Genomic DNA, 17,908 nt, shown 5'->3' with positions numbered 1-17,908 from the left:
TTCCCTATACTTCACAGCTGTGCAAACACATAGATACAGGTCTCACGGAGAGAACTATTACAATCATGTATATTGTCTTTTATTGCCTACTTTTTAAAGCACAACATCTTTTTAAGTAATTACCAACTCTAAGTCAGTACTATTGCAGTGTTAAAGGTGACTGGACTGGTAGATTTAACAATAAGCCAGATAATTTGTCAGGTTTTCCCAAATGCCGCATTTGGAGACCCAATAATAGAGGTGAGGCCTTGGAGACTACATTTACTCATGTCAGCATCCACCTGTCAGTCAATAGTTAAACTTGTATGTTTTTAACATGTCTTTGGGGATTGGCTTGCTATCAGAGCTGGCCTTTAAATGTCCACTAGAGGAACTGCGGTTTTTTGCCTTGCTCACTTTATTTTTCAGCCCTGATAATTGCTGCTTGGTTTTACACATATAAACAGAGACACAGAGAGTGACTCATGCATGAGAAGTAATTGCTCACACTACCTGCCTTTATGCTTTTATAGGTTTACTGTATGAGTGTTACCTTGTTTCTGCAAACTGGGATTTCGTTTATTAGTGTTTGGAGTGAATACACAGACACACACAGACACACACAAACATACTAGATGGTGCTAGCTGTCGGAAATGAGGAATACAGTATGAATCTGCACATTCAGACTAACTTTTTCCTGACTCTGGTTCTTCCTGTCTTCCAACCTGCATGCACAATCATGAACTTGTCGCCGATCTTTGACCTTTCTGTTTTTGTTTTGAGAATATTTGTGTCATGCATGCAGTACTGCTACCCATGGGAACCTGATTTTGAACTGCCAGGAACACTTTGGGCTCTTTCCAGCAGACCGCCCTGCCCTTGCTCTGGATACGGGCTAAACTTCACCATGGTTACAGTCTTGCCATGGTTACTCTTCCCAAACGTTGCCGTGGCTCTGTTCTCTCACCATGGTTACTCATAAACCCTTCAAGCGTTGTTTGATCCCAGATCTTCTAACTCAGAGAAACATTTAGCTGGAGGCCGGGCGTCCTCACAAACCCGCCTGTGTCGTCTGTCATACCTGGACTTCATAGAGGGGGTGGGTTTGTTTCAAGAGTCTGATTGGCCGGAGACACGTTCCAACTGTGCTTATACTGCATGAATAGTTTTCCTGTATGAAGAAGATTACCTCTTTGAAAGACTACACGTTGAACCTTGAGTTACGCGTGACTGTTTCTTATGTGTTCTGAGACGTAAAGCGCAGTTAGGGTATAAGTCAGAAGAGTTCATACCGTAACGTCTGTGGCTTCTGGATGTCATAACAATGTTAAAGTAGCGAGCAGTGTTTATGCATGCAGTAATGTTTATAAAGCCGTGGCACCGCTCATAGGAATATCACTTCACACTGGTGACGGCTTATCTGAAACATGTGTGTGCAATAACGAGTAAAACATCTGTGTACTGAGAGAAACACGGATCCGATGTGTTTGGAAATTTCTCTCTTTTTGTTCAGTAATAAGTTTGTTACAATTTTCCATAAATGAGCAAACAGAACCAAAACCAAAATGTAGTGTGTTTATATAAATACATGTAAATATTGCTTAGACTATTTATTATGTGTTGTCTGCTTAAATAATTAGTGGCAGACTTCAAATTATGTGTGATTGCATTTCCTTATTGTACAAATAAACGAAGTCAGAGAAGCCCAACGTGCAACAGACCACTCCTCTTGTACAATTTTAGACAAAAATCTTGCAGCAGTTCAAAAAGTGCAACATACTGTTCTGATGGACTTTCTGAAAGATCCAAACTGTCCACATTTTTCCAAAAAACTCAAAAGACCTTTTTAAATACAATTAGTTTACTTTATTAGGTAGACCTCGCTGGTACTGAGTTGGATCCTTTTTTTTTCATCAGATTTTGGATTTTTGTCCAAATTGACACATGACAGCATCACAGATTTCTTTTATTCATGATGCGAGTTTCCCGTTTCACAACATCCCAAAGGTGCTCTGCTGGACTGAGATCTGGTGACTTTGGAGGTCGTTTGAGCTTATTAAACTACTTGTCATGTTCAGGAAGCTAATATGATATGATTTGAGCTTTGGGGCACGTTATGCTGCTGGAAGGCCATTCAAAGATGGTCTCACAGTGGTAATAAAGGGATGGACATGGTCAGGAACAATACAACAAAAGTCGAGACGCAACAGCCTAGGTAGCGTTTTTTCAATTTTCTGTTGTCCAAGAGAGTCTGTGTGAATTGTAGCTCAGTTTCTTGTTTTTAGATGACAAGAGTGGCACCCGGTGTGATCTTCTGCCTGTGTGTGTGTGTTATGACTGACGTAATGTTAGTCTGCAAAACTGGGTTATAACACGTGGTCATTTGAGTGGCTGTTGACTTCTTGTTTCCAGCTTCTCTGACCTCTGGTATCATTAAAGCATTTTCTTCCAGAAAACTGTGGCTCACTGGATATTTTCTCTGCAAACCCTAGAGATAGTTGTGTGGGAAAATCCCAGTAGATTAGCAATTAGTGGGACCATGCCACCTTAAAAGTCAAATCTTAAATCACCTTCCCCGTTCTGATTCCCCGTTTGAACTTCAGCATGTCACAGCGCAGAGCTCCTGCCGTATATATCAAATATAAATGATTAAATATTTGCCTTGAACAGGTGTACCTAATAAAATGTCAGTGAATTACATATTACTTTTAACATGTATCCAGTGTGTAACATTCAACCTGTATTGTTTTGTTTGTTTTTGTTTTTGTTTTTTTTGCTGGATACAAACCAACTACAAATAACTTCGGCTCTACTGGAATTTATTTTGAAATAATGTAACTACTTCCTGAAATCCTCTGTGGCTGCTTTTACCTGGAAACTCAAACTGCCTTTCAACCTGTTTTGCGTTAATGACTTCCTTTTGTTGATTGTGTTGTTGTGAGGGCGAGTGAGCGCCTACCTTCTGCTGTACTGAATAGAAAGTGGAAGGTTTTATGAGAGGGATGAACCAGATATCATTTTTTCTTTCTGTCTTGGTAATCAGTGGCACTTTGTTGACCTGCTGAAATGTGGACAGAAGTGATGAATGTTTTCTTATTTCAGGATGTTAACAAAGTCACACACACACACTCAGAGAGACACAACAGCGCAGTCACAGTGCTGCTGAGAGCCACAGAGACTTTTCTGTTGGAGGGAACGCCTCTGTTTATTCTCCTTTCCTCAGCCATGTATCAGTCTAAATGAGTCTCTCTGTGTGTTTATTTTCTCAGCCTTTCGAGGGTTATGTTTGGAGGGCTTTATTGTTTTGGGGCACATGATGTACTTTTGTAGAAAGGCATGTATAAAAAGTATAGGTTGCTGTTTGTGTGCGTGTAGTCTTAGGCTCTTGGAGGGAGTGCACTAAAAGGCCTCAAGCATTTTCCACAATGACTGTTTTTTCCAGCGTATTATGCAGCTGCCCAGACAATAATGCCCTATTGTTTTATGCATGCATAAGTGTGTTTATGTTTGTGTGTGTGTGTGTGTACATGCAGATACAATGGCTCTCTGCCCAACGGGGATCGGGGGCGACGTAAAAGCCGCTTTGCACTTTGCAAGAGGCCGAAGGCAAACGGGGTGAAGCCCAGCACAGTTCACGTCGCCTGCTCTCCACAAGCAGCCAAGGTGAGACGCACAAAAACACGACCTTTTAGACTTACAAGTGATCACAAAGCTGCAGCCGTCAGTTAGATTCATTAAACACATGACCTAAACATTTAATGATGGAAAATTGCATTCTTTAATTCATCTCTGCGTAGGTGTGGGATGTTGTTTTTATGAAAACGTCAAATACAAACACACTGGTTCAGTGGTTTTGGCCTGCAGTGCTCCAACAAAGGCTTTTGTGAAACTGCTTTTTTGTTCTGTGATATTAAAGTACTGCACACAATGAATCTCACAAACACACACACAATTGTCAGGAGAGAAAAGGAAGAAAAGCTCAGCAGAGCTTCCCTGAGTTTGCAGAACAAGGAAAAAAATCAGGTACAATGTTTTGTCAAGGTTTTAAAATATATTTGGACAATGGTTTTTACATGGGATTTAACTGGAACATGGTCAAGGTTTATTAGAGAAACAAATGTGAGCTGTCCAGTGGAAGGTAACTGAGCATTTTCTTGCAAAATCCAGGGTAGAACACGTTCATGTGTTTCCATCATCAGCCCAAAGACTGCCCAGAAATCCACTAAAATCTGTTAAATGATCAGGGAATTGTAGTTGTGTATGTGTGCGAGAGAGTGCTTTTTTGGTTTGACATCTGCACATAATGGCTTCTCTGAAAACGCACACTTTTATACCCTGACTCACACACCCACTCGCGCACAGGCCAGGCTTTAGCTGCAGTCTGGAAGAGCGATTGTCCGTTTCTGTCCTGTGTGTGGTCCTAACTGACCAAAAAGAACATGGGTCCAGTTAATGATTACACATCTCCACCCTTCCCGTGTGCATCTGTTATTTTCTGCAAGGATCATTGAGGAGATGTCAGAGGTGTTTTTGATAGAAAACATGCTCAGTTCAGTCTTCTGCATTTAAAGTGAAGGGTTTGATTCTGCTTTCGGTGCTGATCTGATCTCTTCCTTCTATCTTTCCAGGCCATAAGCAACAAAGACCAGCACAGCATCTCTTACACTCTGTCTCGAGCCCAGACGGTGGTGGTGGAGTACACCCACGACAGCAATACAGACATGTTCCAGGTAACAAGCCCCAGCTTTTATCACCGTGCCTGGAGTTTTACAACCAATTCACAGTCCTTACTTTTTCCACTTCACTGCTCCACTCACACACATATTAAATAGAGGCTGGTAACAGAGCATCTGCGTGTTTAGTGCAGGGATTTTCGATCTTTAAAGCAGAGCCCTTGAAGGGACGCCGGAATGAGAGACACGAGCCACAAATGGACTTGGAAAAGCTAAGAAAAAAGCCTCTTTGAAAAACAATATCAAAGTACTTCAGTTATAGTTGTCTGTGTACTAAAACAGGTTCAGCATCTTCATAATGTGCCAAATCTCAAAGTATAAACCAGAGATTCTTTTTGAGCTTTATCAATATCAAGTCACCAATAAACAAGGATCAAAGCTGAATTTTAGTTAATAAAAAATAACACAAAAGCATCACCAGAGTTTTGTTTTCTATACAAAAATCTTTTGTATAGTCCACATCCCCCTGGATGAGCCACAGTTTGAGAACCACTGGTGTATACAAATGTAAATGTAGAAATGTTTTTAATTTAAAAAAAAAAGCCCTTAATGTAACACCTCTCCATGAATCGCCACCTTATCGTGGTGGAGGGGTTTGCGTGCCCGTGTGATCCCAGGAGCTATGTTGTCGGGGGCAACTTGCCCCTGGTAGGGTCTCCCAAGGCAAATTGGTCCTGGGTGAGGGGCCAGACTAAGTGCGATTCAAAAAAAGAAAAGCAAAAACAACCGCAACAAAAACAAACAAAAGAACCTTAGAAGTACTGCCCAGATTAGGAAACTACCCAGGAGCCTCGGTGAATGGGCTTATTGTCAGCTCAAGCGATGTTCGACTCCACCATCCTGTCAGTTTACCACCTGCAAAAGGATCCATGGGGGTCCGGTGCTTTCTGTATTCACGGAGGTGTTGGCGGGATAATCCCTGGCGCCCTAAACTGCGCATAAGAAAAGGCAGAACTGTTCATTTATTGGCCGATCTATGAAAAAAAGAATAAGATCCCAAATGCAAGCTTGGTCATTTGAAAGGAGGAGGTTTAAGTGACGTCCTACTAGAAGGAGGCAAGTCCAGGACCTGCTGCAGATAACACATTTCTCAGTTGGCTTGGCTTCAGTGTCCTCACCAGAAGAGGGGTAAAGGGAAGACTGAGCATCTCTGCTTAGACTGGAGTCCCTGTGTCCCAGACATGAATAAGCAGCAGAAAACGGATGCATGCTTGGATATAAAATGATCTTTACATCAGATGGAGTTGTAATGAAATGGTAAATGTTAAAATTTCTATTATTATTATTATTATTTTTTGCCTGATGACCTTAACTGGTGAGTCGCCTTAAGCTTGGAAAAAGCAGTCTACTGCTCTGCTGGTGCTTTCAGTCATGTCACATAATGACTTCTTTCCATCTGGTGACATTAACTCTTGGAGCTGACTGTGTCCTGATCTCACTGTGTTGAGTAATAAAATGAACCAATCATGAATCATTCATCTTAGTCAGATTTGGACAAAAGATATTACTGCATCAGTAAAGCTTTTAACACAGAATTCCTCCAAAGTCATTGTGTTCTGTCTTGACTTGCACTAACACTGAGGCTTTCCTGTGTGGTGTTTATGGTACTCTGGTGACGCTATCAGGGAAGAAAAGTACTCATCTTTAGGGGTTTTATACAAGTTTGCAATGCATGTGAAGCAATTCGACTCTCTCTAAGTCTCTAGCATGTCTTTGTTCTGCATATTGTCTGCTATTAAAGATTATCCAACTGTCTTGGCTTATGTATTTCAAATTTCCTAATGGATTCCATCCTGGACACATTCTGCATCCATTTAGCAGTTTTTGTCTCCATTTTCTGTTATGTTTTTCATCTTACCAGCTTCCCCTGAGGTAATACATCATTATATTATCACATCGCTGAAAAGCATTGTGGGCTAATCTTTCCATCTCTCTTCTCCAGATCGGTCGATCCACAGAGAGTCCAATAGACTTTGTAGTGACGGATACAGTGGCAGGCAGCCAGAGTAACGCAGACACTCAGTCGGTCCAAAGCACCATCTCCCGCTTCGCCTGCCGCATTATGTGCCAGCGCACGCCGCCTTACACAGCGCGCATTTACGCCGCAGGCTTCGACTCTTCCAAGAGCATCTTCCTCGGGGTGAGCACTGTTTCATCTGGAGCTTCAGACACGTGTGGGCGAGTTTGTGAGAGCAAAAAGGCAGAAGGATGAGAGAAGGAAAGACTAAAGAACCACAGGACAAAGAGGAAAACAAGACATGAAAGACGTGTCGTAGAGCGTGTGCTCTCATATTATTCTAAAACCTTTAACCTGCTTTTACTTTTCCCATGTTCTTGTTTTTACTGTCCTTCTCCATTTGTCATTGTTTGACAGCAGAGGACAACAACTGATGGTGTCCTGTTAGTGCTCTTGGTGGCAACACTAAACTCACACATGCTCAGTAGAGGAAGCTCAGTCTGCTAAATATGATAGGAGGTTGGACGAAGGGCTGCTGAACGCATATGAATATCAGCGTGTTTTTTGCTTCATTCAGGAGAAAGCTGCTAAGTGGAAGACATCTGATGGTCAGATGGACGGGTTGACCACCAACGGCGTGCTGGTGATGCACCCTCGCAACGGCTTCAGCCAGGACTCCAAACCAGGCGTCTGGAGGGAGATCTCAGTCTGCGGCAACGTCTTCACCCTGCGAGAAACGCGCTCAGCACAGCAGCGGGGAAAGATGGTAGGAACACATGAACTGTTTACTTTTTTCCATAGGTGTATCTACTTAAAATTTCATACAAGTTTGAATCTCACTGACCCTGAGGTCAGGTTTTTCTGAAAAAATATATACAATAGGTGTGTTTACTAGGAAGCTGAGGGGAAGCGCTGGTGGATGCCAATATTTTTGACACTGTGGATTGTCATTTTTCAGCTCCACAGGTTTCAGCTTGTTCTCCACTAACTCCTAGCAACCTGTGCCACGCTTTGTCACCAAAAATAGTCAATTCTGGCCAAAAGTTATGAGTTCCTGCATATTTCCACTTTTTTAAAGTTGTCAGGTAATAGTCACAGTAATTAGTAAAATAAGGGTAAAAGAAGAAACTCTCAGGAGCACGAGGGGGGACAAAGTTGCATAATTGTTGCACAAACATCATCACACATTCAGTGATTATTAGCATCTAAATGTTAATGTTTATTTTGATTTGAGCATTTTAACCTGTTTTAATCACTGCTAAAAAAAAACGCATGAAACCCTTGAAATGCACAGTTCTTGGTCTTTGCCTTTTTAGAGGTAATTTTTTCTTCTACAATCACAAATATTGTGATTTTCTTGCAAACCTGCTGTATCGCGATGCCACAGTTATCGTATGATATGTATCATGAGTTACTGTGACTAAAATGATGAATGCATTTTCAGTCTCTCTGCTCCGTGGCAATCAGTTAACCGCAAAACATATTTCCCTCGCACACATTCCATCACAGCATCTCATACTTCATCACAATCGCATAGCAGCGCTGTCACTCAGGCAGCAGGAGGTCAGTCGGAGCTTAACACCCACCAGGAGGTCACTGGGATGCTATCTCCATGGCAGCAGGCCCTCCTGTCAAAGCTGTTTGTAACAAGACCATGTAAGGGATCCTCCTGCTGACGTCACAGTCTCCCAGCCAGTCGCGGCGCTGTCTGCGTCTCATCAGTGTGGACAGTTGTCTGATTGGATTTACGAGGCTGTTGGGATGTTTCATTAGGTCTTTGTTTCTTCTCCTCTTCCTCCTCCTCTCCACAAGATGTATATCATCAGCCACGCGCACACAGTCAGCAGCCGTAATATTAATCCATCCCTTTATCGAGTGTCCCACCTGCTCTCAAGTCTTTCCACAAATTAACAGCTCCCTTATCTCCACCTGCCCTTTCCCATCCACACACTTACCAGTGTTATCCACCTCTACAGCATCCACTCGTTATTTCACAGCTGGTTGATCATTTGTATTGCCAGCTGCGGGACAGCACATATTTTCATTACGCACGGTAACAAAGCGCGATGGTGTTTAAACCGTCTGCACATACGAGTGGTTACTGCTCAGGTGGAGTCCTCTTTCATTGTCAGCGTCGCTACAGTTGGGGTAACATCACTATACAAGATGAAAGGCTGTGAGACTTTACTACAAAGATAACTTGTACTTTCTTAAAACATGTTTCTTTAACATGTGACTACAACAAGAAGCCTTAACTCTAAAGAGGATGTTGGAGCCCTGGTTTGAAATATTACACCCATTGTTGTTTTGTTGTTTGTGCTATTACACAGAGATACAGAAAAAAGTAAAACATGAATTAAATTTTAAAATTACCGTATTTTCTCTGTGATTTAAAAAAAAAAAAACCTTAAGTTTGAGTTAGTAAACCCCACTTAGATGAAATATTTTTCTTTTATTTAAAGTCCTAAACAGGCCAAAACCTGTTTAGTGGAGAGCAAATCTTGATTGTTGAGACTAGAATTTAATGACTAAATAGCTGACTAAAAATATGTGTGCTTTTATAAGTCATTTATTCTGTTTTGGCCTTTGATGAATAATGTGAAACCAAAAGAGAGAAATGAAATCTTGTGTCACGATGAAACTGAAATAAACCTGCTCAATGCATTTTTGTGCCTCCAGTCACATCTCTGCATGAAGCAATAAAAACACTCCGTCAACTGCCACTGTTACTCAGCAGTGACTCCATGCAGTCCCTATCTAAATAAATGAGGAAATAGACCTAACATGAATTTTAATTTTGGCCATCAGGGAATAAAATGTAGCGAAAAAAATCTGATAATAATAATAAGTGCTTTAAAAGTTTTGCGACTCTGATTCAGGTTTAAAAAGTTTGTCTTTGTTGCCAGTTCTTCTTAGCCAAAAATAAGACATAAAGCACGCTTCTCGATATCTTTACTACAATAAAGTGTAGATGGGAATCACTACAACAACATGATTGTCTTAAATGCTTCCTGGACTGGATCTTTTTGTGGCAGGAGCAGCACAACCTCCATATTTAAAGTTAAGGGATCAGATTTCTGTTCAGGGTTAAACTGCTTAGAAACCTTCCAGCAGGACTCATCCAACAACCTTAAATCATTAAACAACAACATTATTTTTGACCGAAAAGGCTGAAAACTGAACATCTTACTGGCTTCTAATAGTGTTTTCCTCAACTCTCAAGTGCACTTCTCTTAATGAGAGAACTGCTCTGCCGTAGCGGACGCTGACACATGAAGGACATTGTGATTGAATAGTCTTGAATAAATTGGCTCAGCACGTTTGCCAAAAGCCCCTGAGTTGTTGGTTTAATGTTTAGCTCCACGGTGTGTAATCTTTAAATGACATGATGGGGATAAAGATTCATCAGAAGCATTTTTGGTAGCTTTCTTGCGTCGTTACTGGGAGGTGAAGATGAAACATGCACAAGTTTGTTTCAGTTATTGGGTGGATTGAGTCAGCCTTTACCAGCAGGGCAGCTGGTTTGCCCTTCTGTTTGACATAATTAGGAATATCTTACAGTGCAGTCTACACACACGCACACACACATATAACAGTGGGTTGTAGTGGGGGGTAGTGTTGCTGTGGGGGTTTTCGTGAGGGATGACAAATGATCGGAGTGCAGTGTCTGAGCTCCTGCTGCTTTAATACAAGCTTTTGTCCTGATAATTTAACGGTTTCAGTGTAATTAAATTAAACTCTGAGAGGAGGTGAGAGCATCTCGATGTTTACATGGACCGAGGGCCCTTATGTCATTAAGCTTGAGCATGATTATACACTGAGGAGACAAATACTTCTTTAAACTGTCTTTTTTAAGTGGGTTAGAAGAAGCTACCTTATAAATACAGGGTTTTCTTAACCTTCTGAACTCTTACCTGTTCCAGCTGAAAAGCTGGAGTACGCAACATAAAGCCTGAGGGTGAGGCTCACAGACGATGTTAATCCAGGCCGGGACTTTTTAAAAGGAAAGGAAAACGAAACAATGCCTCAAAATGAATAAAAGGCAGCGCTATGCGATTCAGTCTCAGAATGAATGACTATAACGAGTTTGTACTGCTTTTAACTCTATTCCATCAGACGTCACTCTACTGTGTTCAAATTGGGCAGTTTGAAGGCTATATTATGGTCGCCGCATGACCATAATATTGACCATTCAGGACGGTGAGCTGATGGTCAGTTTCACCATTCCATGCTAGTATTGAGGTTTCACAGTCACATGACTACTAACCACGTTGACGGTAACTTGTCCGTCATTTATGAGGGGAAAATGTATGTTCCCCAACCAGTTGGCCTCCTTAAAGTTTCTTTGGTTGCTTGCAGATTTCCGCAGTCGCCCATAGTTTCTACGGAAAACTCTGACTTGTCTAAGAAAACTCTCCAGCTGCTCTCCAAGCAGGAATGAAATTGTATAACATGCAGTTCGCCTTCAAAGTAAAAGACGAGCATTTTGTAACGTGTTGGCTGCAGCTTTTACTCTGAAGGTGAATGCAGCACACCAGGTTAAAAAAACTACAAAAGGTGCACAACAACCTGGCATAACACTGAACTGAGTGTGAGTTTGAACAAATGACCAAATGCCTCAAGGGTCGATCTAGTGGCTGGGGTTTTATTGTGACCTCTCCTTACTTTCCTGTCTAAAAAATCTCCAATAAAGCTAAAAATGCCATAAAAATAATGTCTAAAAACAACAACACCCATGTGTAGTTTACACCAGGAATGTGATGCCACTTTAGTTTTTTGCTTGGGGCTGTAATCGACCTTTATGACGGATGCAGACTTTTTCTGTCTTGCAATGAGCATGTTTGCTGTCACCATTTTGGTGTTTTGCAACCGAGTCATTGCACCGACTCAAGATGTTAGCCAACGAGGATAACCCTGGATAATCCTCCAAATAAACAAAATAGACTTAATGTTTTAATCAGTGTGATCTGAGGGGACTTGCTGAGAAAATAAATCAGGAAAGTGTCTGCTGAGGTTGAGTCAGGCGCTGCCAGGTTGGCTTTACTTTTCAGATCCAGAAGCTACATCCGCGTTTCTACTGTGCATCTTTCCTCTGTGCTTCGGTATTTCTGCATCAGACACGAAGCCAGGCTTTAATGAAAAGGGAAGACATTATCTCAGGCCATTATTGTAGTCATGTATTCCACATTGCGTTTGTTCAATAGTAAATTTAGGTAAAGAGTTTCTTCAAAAAGTCTGAGTTAGCTGTGACACATTTAATCACAGAAGATCGGTTTGGTTAATTCATGAATTTGACCATGTATGTTTTTTATTTAAATCTGCTATCACCAACATTTTCTTAAATCATTGATGTAGGTATGTAGTACATGGTAAATATTATACCCTGATGATTGTATAATAATCTATTTTAAGTTTAGTATTGCAGTTTGATGTGTTTTATCAGTGACCCTCACAGTGGTGCATATGAGACGATAACCAGCACAGAAGCATTTATTGTGAATCTGTTTGCATTTATATGTTAAAAAGAAGCCCACATACTGTAGACGAATTTGTAATGTGTATCACATTTGTGTAGGTTAGCTGTGTTTCTATTATGTTTCATCATTTAACTTGATCAGTGTTCCTCTGGATAAAACTAGAGTGTGTTATTTTACTGGGCAGATGTGATTCTGTGTTATTGCCGAACAAGGGCATTACTGACATAAATAACGACATACATGAAGGTTACAGACCAGGAGGGACACATGAGCCAGCGGTGATGTAATGCTGCCGCTATGTAAATCTGTTCACCCTGAATCACAGGGTGACCTGGGTGTTAGTGTTAGGGTGACTGATGGCATCAAAACACCTGGGAGCTGACTTCACCCTCATCTCTGTGTCACTTATTGTGTCACTTTCCCGCCCTTTCTCCCTTTTTTTCTGTTTGTCTCCTGTTTTGTTTTTTCACACTGCCCTCACCCTGGTGTCCTCTGGTTATCTCAACATGGAATTTCCCATCCTGTCTGATCTTACAGAGCCAATCCGAGCAGTTACTTCAAGACTGTACTTCACCAAAATTTCCACCAGTTCTCTGTCCTGCCCCGTCTGCCGCCGTCATTTCAGTTTCCTCATGCCATGTTGTCTCCAGCTGTCAGTCCCGTGCTTCCCTCCCTGAAACCCACATCTGTCAGAGGGAGACATGTGGATATTTGTGCTACGCTGACACCTACTGTGATCAGACAGATCCTGCAAGCCCCAGTGTTTCATGTTTTATACTTTTCCAACCTTCAGGGTTGAGCGTATCCCAGCATGCACTGGGTTAGAGGCGTGGCACTCAGGAGAGGTCACTGAATGCAAAGGCTCGAATGACTAAAATAAAACCAGCTGTATTTGGAAAATGTTAAATTCTTCCTGCAGGGTGCACAAAGGCTAAAACCTTCTAAACAAACACGTTTTAATGTGTTTTTTTAAATTATATAAAATGTCACATGTTCCACAGGATATTTGAATCATGAGTGTAGCTGCTGTCAGAAAAGTCGAATTTCAGAATGTGAAATCTTTTGTTTCTAATAGTAGCTATAGCGAGTAAAGTACTAGGTTGCTACAACCATACAATAAAATAACAATAAAAACAAATGAAATGAGTGAACACGACTTGTTCAAAGGTGAGAATTTCCAGTAAACTTCAGTGTGGATTTGCATTTGCATGGACCACGACAACTTTTTTAAAAGCTAACTCTTGGGAAAGCCACAGATCCTTAAGTGTTCAGTTTATTTTTAAAGTGTAGGCTCACTGCAATGCAGGAGTTTACACTGTCACCAAAATTGTTGGTTTAAACCTCCCGTTCTTCTCCAAAGACACACATTAGTGGTGTTTTTGAATTGGTCATCGGTGTGGTTGTCTGTCTCTGTGTTTGCTTGGTAGTTGACCAGCAGCCAGTCCAGGGTGAAGAAATTGGTTCGATATTTAAGGGTCATAAAATATGCTAAAGAGTTAACTTTTACTTTTGTGTGCAATCTCATTTGTTACTGAATCCAGTTATGATTTTTTTTCATTATTGCTTTGTGCTGAAAAATATCTAAATTTGGGACAATTGAGACCTTTCTTGGATTTTTTATTGGACTTGCTCAGGGAGGCCAAGAACCAATAGCACTTCATCATCTTGCCGCTCCTACCACCTCCTGTCGGACATAATGCTGTAGGCTTTCGGTGTCATTAAGGTCTTCTGTGCACAATAAATCATCACCTTTCCACTTTTTTTTGTTTAGCTTTAAAAAAAAAAGTTGTTGAAAGTTTTTTCTTACCTGGAGGTGAAAATCTCAGTTTTGTCTAAATTTGACTCTGGGTATAACCTGCTACCCTTCCGCTGTCTTTCAGGTGGAGACGGAGAGTCAGGAGCTCGTTGATGGCTCCCTTATCGACCTCTGCGGCGCCACCCTGTTGTGGCGCACTGCTGAAGGCCTGGCCCGCACTCCCACCCTGAAACACCTGGAGGCGCTGCGGCAGGAGATCAACGCGGCCCGCCCGCAATGTCCCGTGGGCTTCAACACGCTGGCCTTTCCCTCAATGCGTCGCAAAGACACACCTGACGAGAAGCAGCCCTGGGTCTACCTCCAGTGCGGTCACGTGCACGGCTACCACAACTGGGGCAACCACCGCGAGGAGAGGGAGGGCCGGGAGGGCCGCCTCAGGGAGTGTCCCATGTGCAGAACCAAAGGGCCGTACGTGGCGCTGTGGCTGGGCTGCGAGGCGGGCTTTTACGTGGACGCGGCCCCGCCCACTCACGCCTTTAACCCCTGCGGTCACGTTTGTTCGGAGAAGACTGCGGCCTTCTGGAGTCAGATCCCGCTTCCTCACGGCACACACACCTTCCACGCCGCCTGCCCCTTCTGCGCCCAGCAGCTAAGCGGCGAGCAGGGCTACGTCAGACTCATCTTCCAGGGACCCCTTGACTAACGGCGGGAACTTCCCAGCATTCTTTGGAGGTTTTATTTGGATGCTGACCCCGTATTTAACACGGGGACCTTCCCAGATCTGTTTTTTTCTGGACTTTTTGTCTCTCTCTCATTTTTAAGTGACCTTTGTATTGCTTTTTCATGAATGACGACAAAGATTTCTATATTTTCATGTGAAACCAGAGACAGAAAACCAAACAAAGAACACTGCTGGGTCAAACCTTTTTTGCGTTTGTTTCTTGGAAAGGACTTTCAACAGTATTTATCTAAATTACTATCAGACCGCAGCGCAAACCTGCGGTTTTATTCATGTTTATTGTTGCATTATACATCTGTGTACATCTCTTAGAGCTAATTTAAACAAAGATGTTTATTTATGGCCCTGGAGCATCGCTTCATCCTTTATCTGTCAGATAACTTCAATACTATTAAGCGTTTTATTTTGAAACTTCAGTATATTGTTAACCAGATATAAAGTTTTAGGTGTGTTCTGAGGGTTTTGTTCTGTCTCTCTCTGCCTTGTTCACCACTCAGATCTGTCATATTTATACACCCCGTCCTCTCACGTCGTGTGTTTAAACCCTTCAGTTATTCTTCTATCCCATTAGCCATCACCACAGCCTTTTCCCTTGCAAAGCAATAGATCTGGAACTGAAACCTCCTAAAGCATTATGGGAAACCGAGTCTTCTAGGCATCTTTGCAAATGGCCTGAATGACTGCTCCCTCCCTTTAAAGTGAAATATCTTTGTGGGTAAGTGAGTGAATCTCTACGCAGCCATGTAGCTAATGTTATACTTTACACAAACACACACACACTTGCAGACACACACGCTAACCAGACCAGAGGGGTGCACTGCAAACCAAGATTAGTGGATCAGCGAGGTATCCTTATCCTCAAGTCACAAAGATGGCTTTCTGTTAACCATGTCTAGATCACATGGTACGTTATGCTGGTGACATAATCTGCTCCAGACTACGTTAGGTGTAATGTTTTGAAGGAAGGAGTACCTTTTAATTATACTGGTGAAGGAAGACGTGCAAAATGTGTTGCATTGTCATTGGGAGTTCTTGCATTCAGCTGGTGATGCAGGACATGTATAAATAGTAATTTTATGCTTGACCTGAAAGCATATGGGGGGCATATATGACCTGAAACCAGCAACTGAGCCCATTAAGGTATCAGGAAAGCGTTGACTCCAATACAACCAGAAAGTGTTCTTGTAAACAGGAGTCGCCCCCTGCTGGCTACCTAAATGAATGCAGGCATACGGTTTTCAGCCATCTTTTACAGTGAATATGGTTAGAAGTGAATGCGCTGGGCAGACTGTATTATTGAAGAAAGCCTGGCGGCCACATTGACCTTGCTTCTCAGCACACCCCTCTGGTCAGATGCTTTTCATGTGTGGACAGTGTCTGGTTTATTCTGCGTGATAACTGGGATGTCTGAGGCACACCTGCACAGTCAAAGCAAGATCACTACTGTGCCAGATGAGGTACGGTTTTCTGATCGGTATTAGTATTGAGCTCCGAATGTATTAGACGTCCTTTTGACAGCATTGCACTCACGCCAGTATTTTAAAATCCTTTTCTTGTCACGTGCCCTACTGGAGGCTGGAAAAAAATCTACGCACTATTTGTTCAGCTACACCTAAAAGTATGCAAACCGAGGCAGTTGAAGTCATTTCAGCAGGTTTCTCCTCCTCTGGCGTGAATCGTCACAGTGCAGGAAGTCCCATCTGTCTTACGCATCGAGCGAGCAACAAAAAGCAGGAGATACAAACACATCTGCTGTGGTTTGACTCAGGTTTGACACAAGCACACACACACGCACGGCTTTAAGCTTCACAATTCTCTTTATGCACGCGTGTGCGCTCATTAGGGCTTCGTGTTAACTTGTGCTTTCCAAACAAGGTTGAGCTTCAGATATCAGGGCTGCTCTTAGTTATATTTTATGTTGATTAAAAACAAGAATGAGAGCTGTTAGGCTTCATTTATTAACTTTATAGTTAATATAGTAACTTGGAGAGCTATTATATATACATTTCTTTCAATATAGTGCTGAGTCATTTTAAGCCTTTATGAGAGAAAATAGAAGAGTAGAGCATAAAGTGTGAGACATGAAAGGCCTCGTTTTGTAGTTTGTTTCCGATGTAGAGCTCTGATTTAAATATAATATATTATTCGATAACCTTTTTACTACATATGATGAAAACTGTCTTCCACTGATGCTTTTACTTTAAATAAGGACCTAAACAACCAACTGCACTCTATTATCTTTATATTTAAACCACATAAATGCTTAAATCTGTAAACGCCTTACGCCCTGGAGTTTCTTTAATGGGACTTAATCTGAGGAAAGAAGTTTTTCTCTGCTGACATCTTAGCTTCAGGATGGACGAGTTAGTCAGACTCGAGACAACCAGGTTCGAGATAAACACAGTGGAAAAACCGCACAATGATGCCTCTTTATTTTTTATTAATTTTGTATTGATTCATTGGAAGCGGATAACAAACTGCTTCAGAACTTATCATAGAAACTAAATGTGAACAATAACTGCATGTTCAAACTAAGTGTAGAGCTTTTTAAGGAGAGATTTTTGTTTCAGCTCCAGTGCACGGGTTAGTTATGTATGATTAGTTATTTATTTTAGGCTGCTGCCCCCGTGACCCGGCCCCGGATAAAGCGGATGAAGATGGATGGATAGTTATTTAATATCTGCCCGCCAACCCGTCTGATAGTCCTTTGACTGAAGAGTAAACGACGTTTAAACGTGACCTTAAACTTGAGATTTGATTCCTCTAATAACATCAGACTTGCACTAAACCACAAATATTTTTCATTTTTCTTGTCTAAACTTTTCTTTTTAAAAGTCGCAGCACTACAGATGCTCCAGATTAGTCTCTTAAAGTAGCTTTGCATGAGTCACAGTTCAAAATAATCCTTATCTTTTACTGTGCCTTGGTTCCTCCCATCAGTTCGTCCTCTGCATGAAACAAACAAACCTTTTTTTTTTTTTTTTAAATTTAAGCCAACTTTTTTCTGATTGGCTATGCAAACAACAGGTGGGATGTCAGCTCTGAATGACATCACACAGAGCTAAAAGTCAGAGGGGAAAAAAAATAAATTCTGAAACTAGTTTGAAGCTCTGCCTCAAAAACAATGTAAAGCAGAGATGCAAAATAACCGAATCCAACTCCATGTGCTGAGGAAGACTGTGCTGTGATCAAAAGCTCAGGATGAGCTACTACAGATCATTTATCAGATGCTGTTTGAAAAGTTAATGCTGACCTTGGAGACCACT

The 17,908-nt window shown here is 41.7% G+C and overlaps 1 protein-coding gene across 3 annotated transcripts in view; it reads left to right on the top strand.

The window, feature by feature from the left end:
* The window catches only part of peli1b (pellino E3 ubiquitin protein ligase 1b), a 48,926-nt gene extending 31,684 nt beyond the window's left edge, over positions 1-17,242 (top strand). For all 3 annotated transcript variants that reach the window (XM_005733703.2, XM_005733701.2, XM_005733702.2), the window contains exons 3-7: positions 3,514-3,643; positions 4,609-4,710; positions 6,656-6,853; positions 7,248-7,436; positions 14,028-17,242. In XM_005733703.2, the coding sequence (XP_005733760.1) occupies positions 3,514-3,643; positions 4,609-4,710; positions 6,656-6,853; positions 7,248-7,436; positions 14,028-14,606 (1,198 nt within the window). In that variant the 3' untranslated portion in view covers positions 14,607-17,242. The remainder of the gene's footprint in view (positions 1-3,513; positions 3,644-4,608; positions 4,711-6,655; positions 6,854-7,247; positions 7,437-14,027) is intronic.
* The last annotated feature ends 666 nt before the right edge of the window (positions 17,243-17,908 follow it).

Source organism: Pundamilia nyererei, unplaced genomic scaffold, assembly GCF_000239375.1.
Source record: "Pundamilia nyererei isolate P.nyererei 1_Seehausen unplaced genomic scaffold, PunNye1.0 scaffold00054, whole genome shotgun sequence".
In the NCBI taxonomy this organism is placed as follows: Eukaryota; Metazoa; Chordata; class Actinopteri; order Cichliformes; family Cichlidae; genus Pundamilia; species Pundamilia nyererei.
This window is presented reverse-complemented; position numbering and strand designations above follow the sequence as displayed.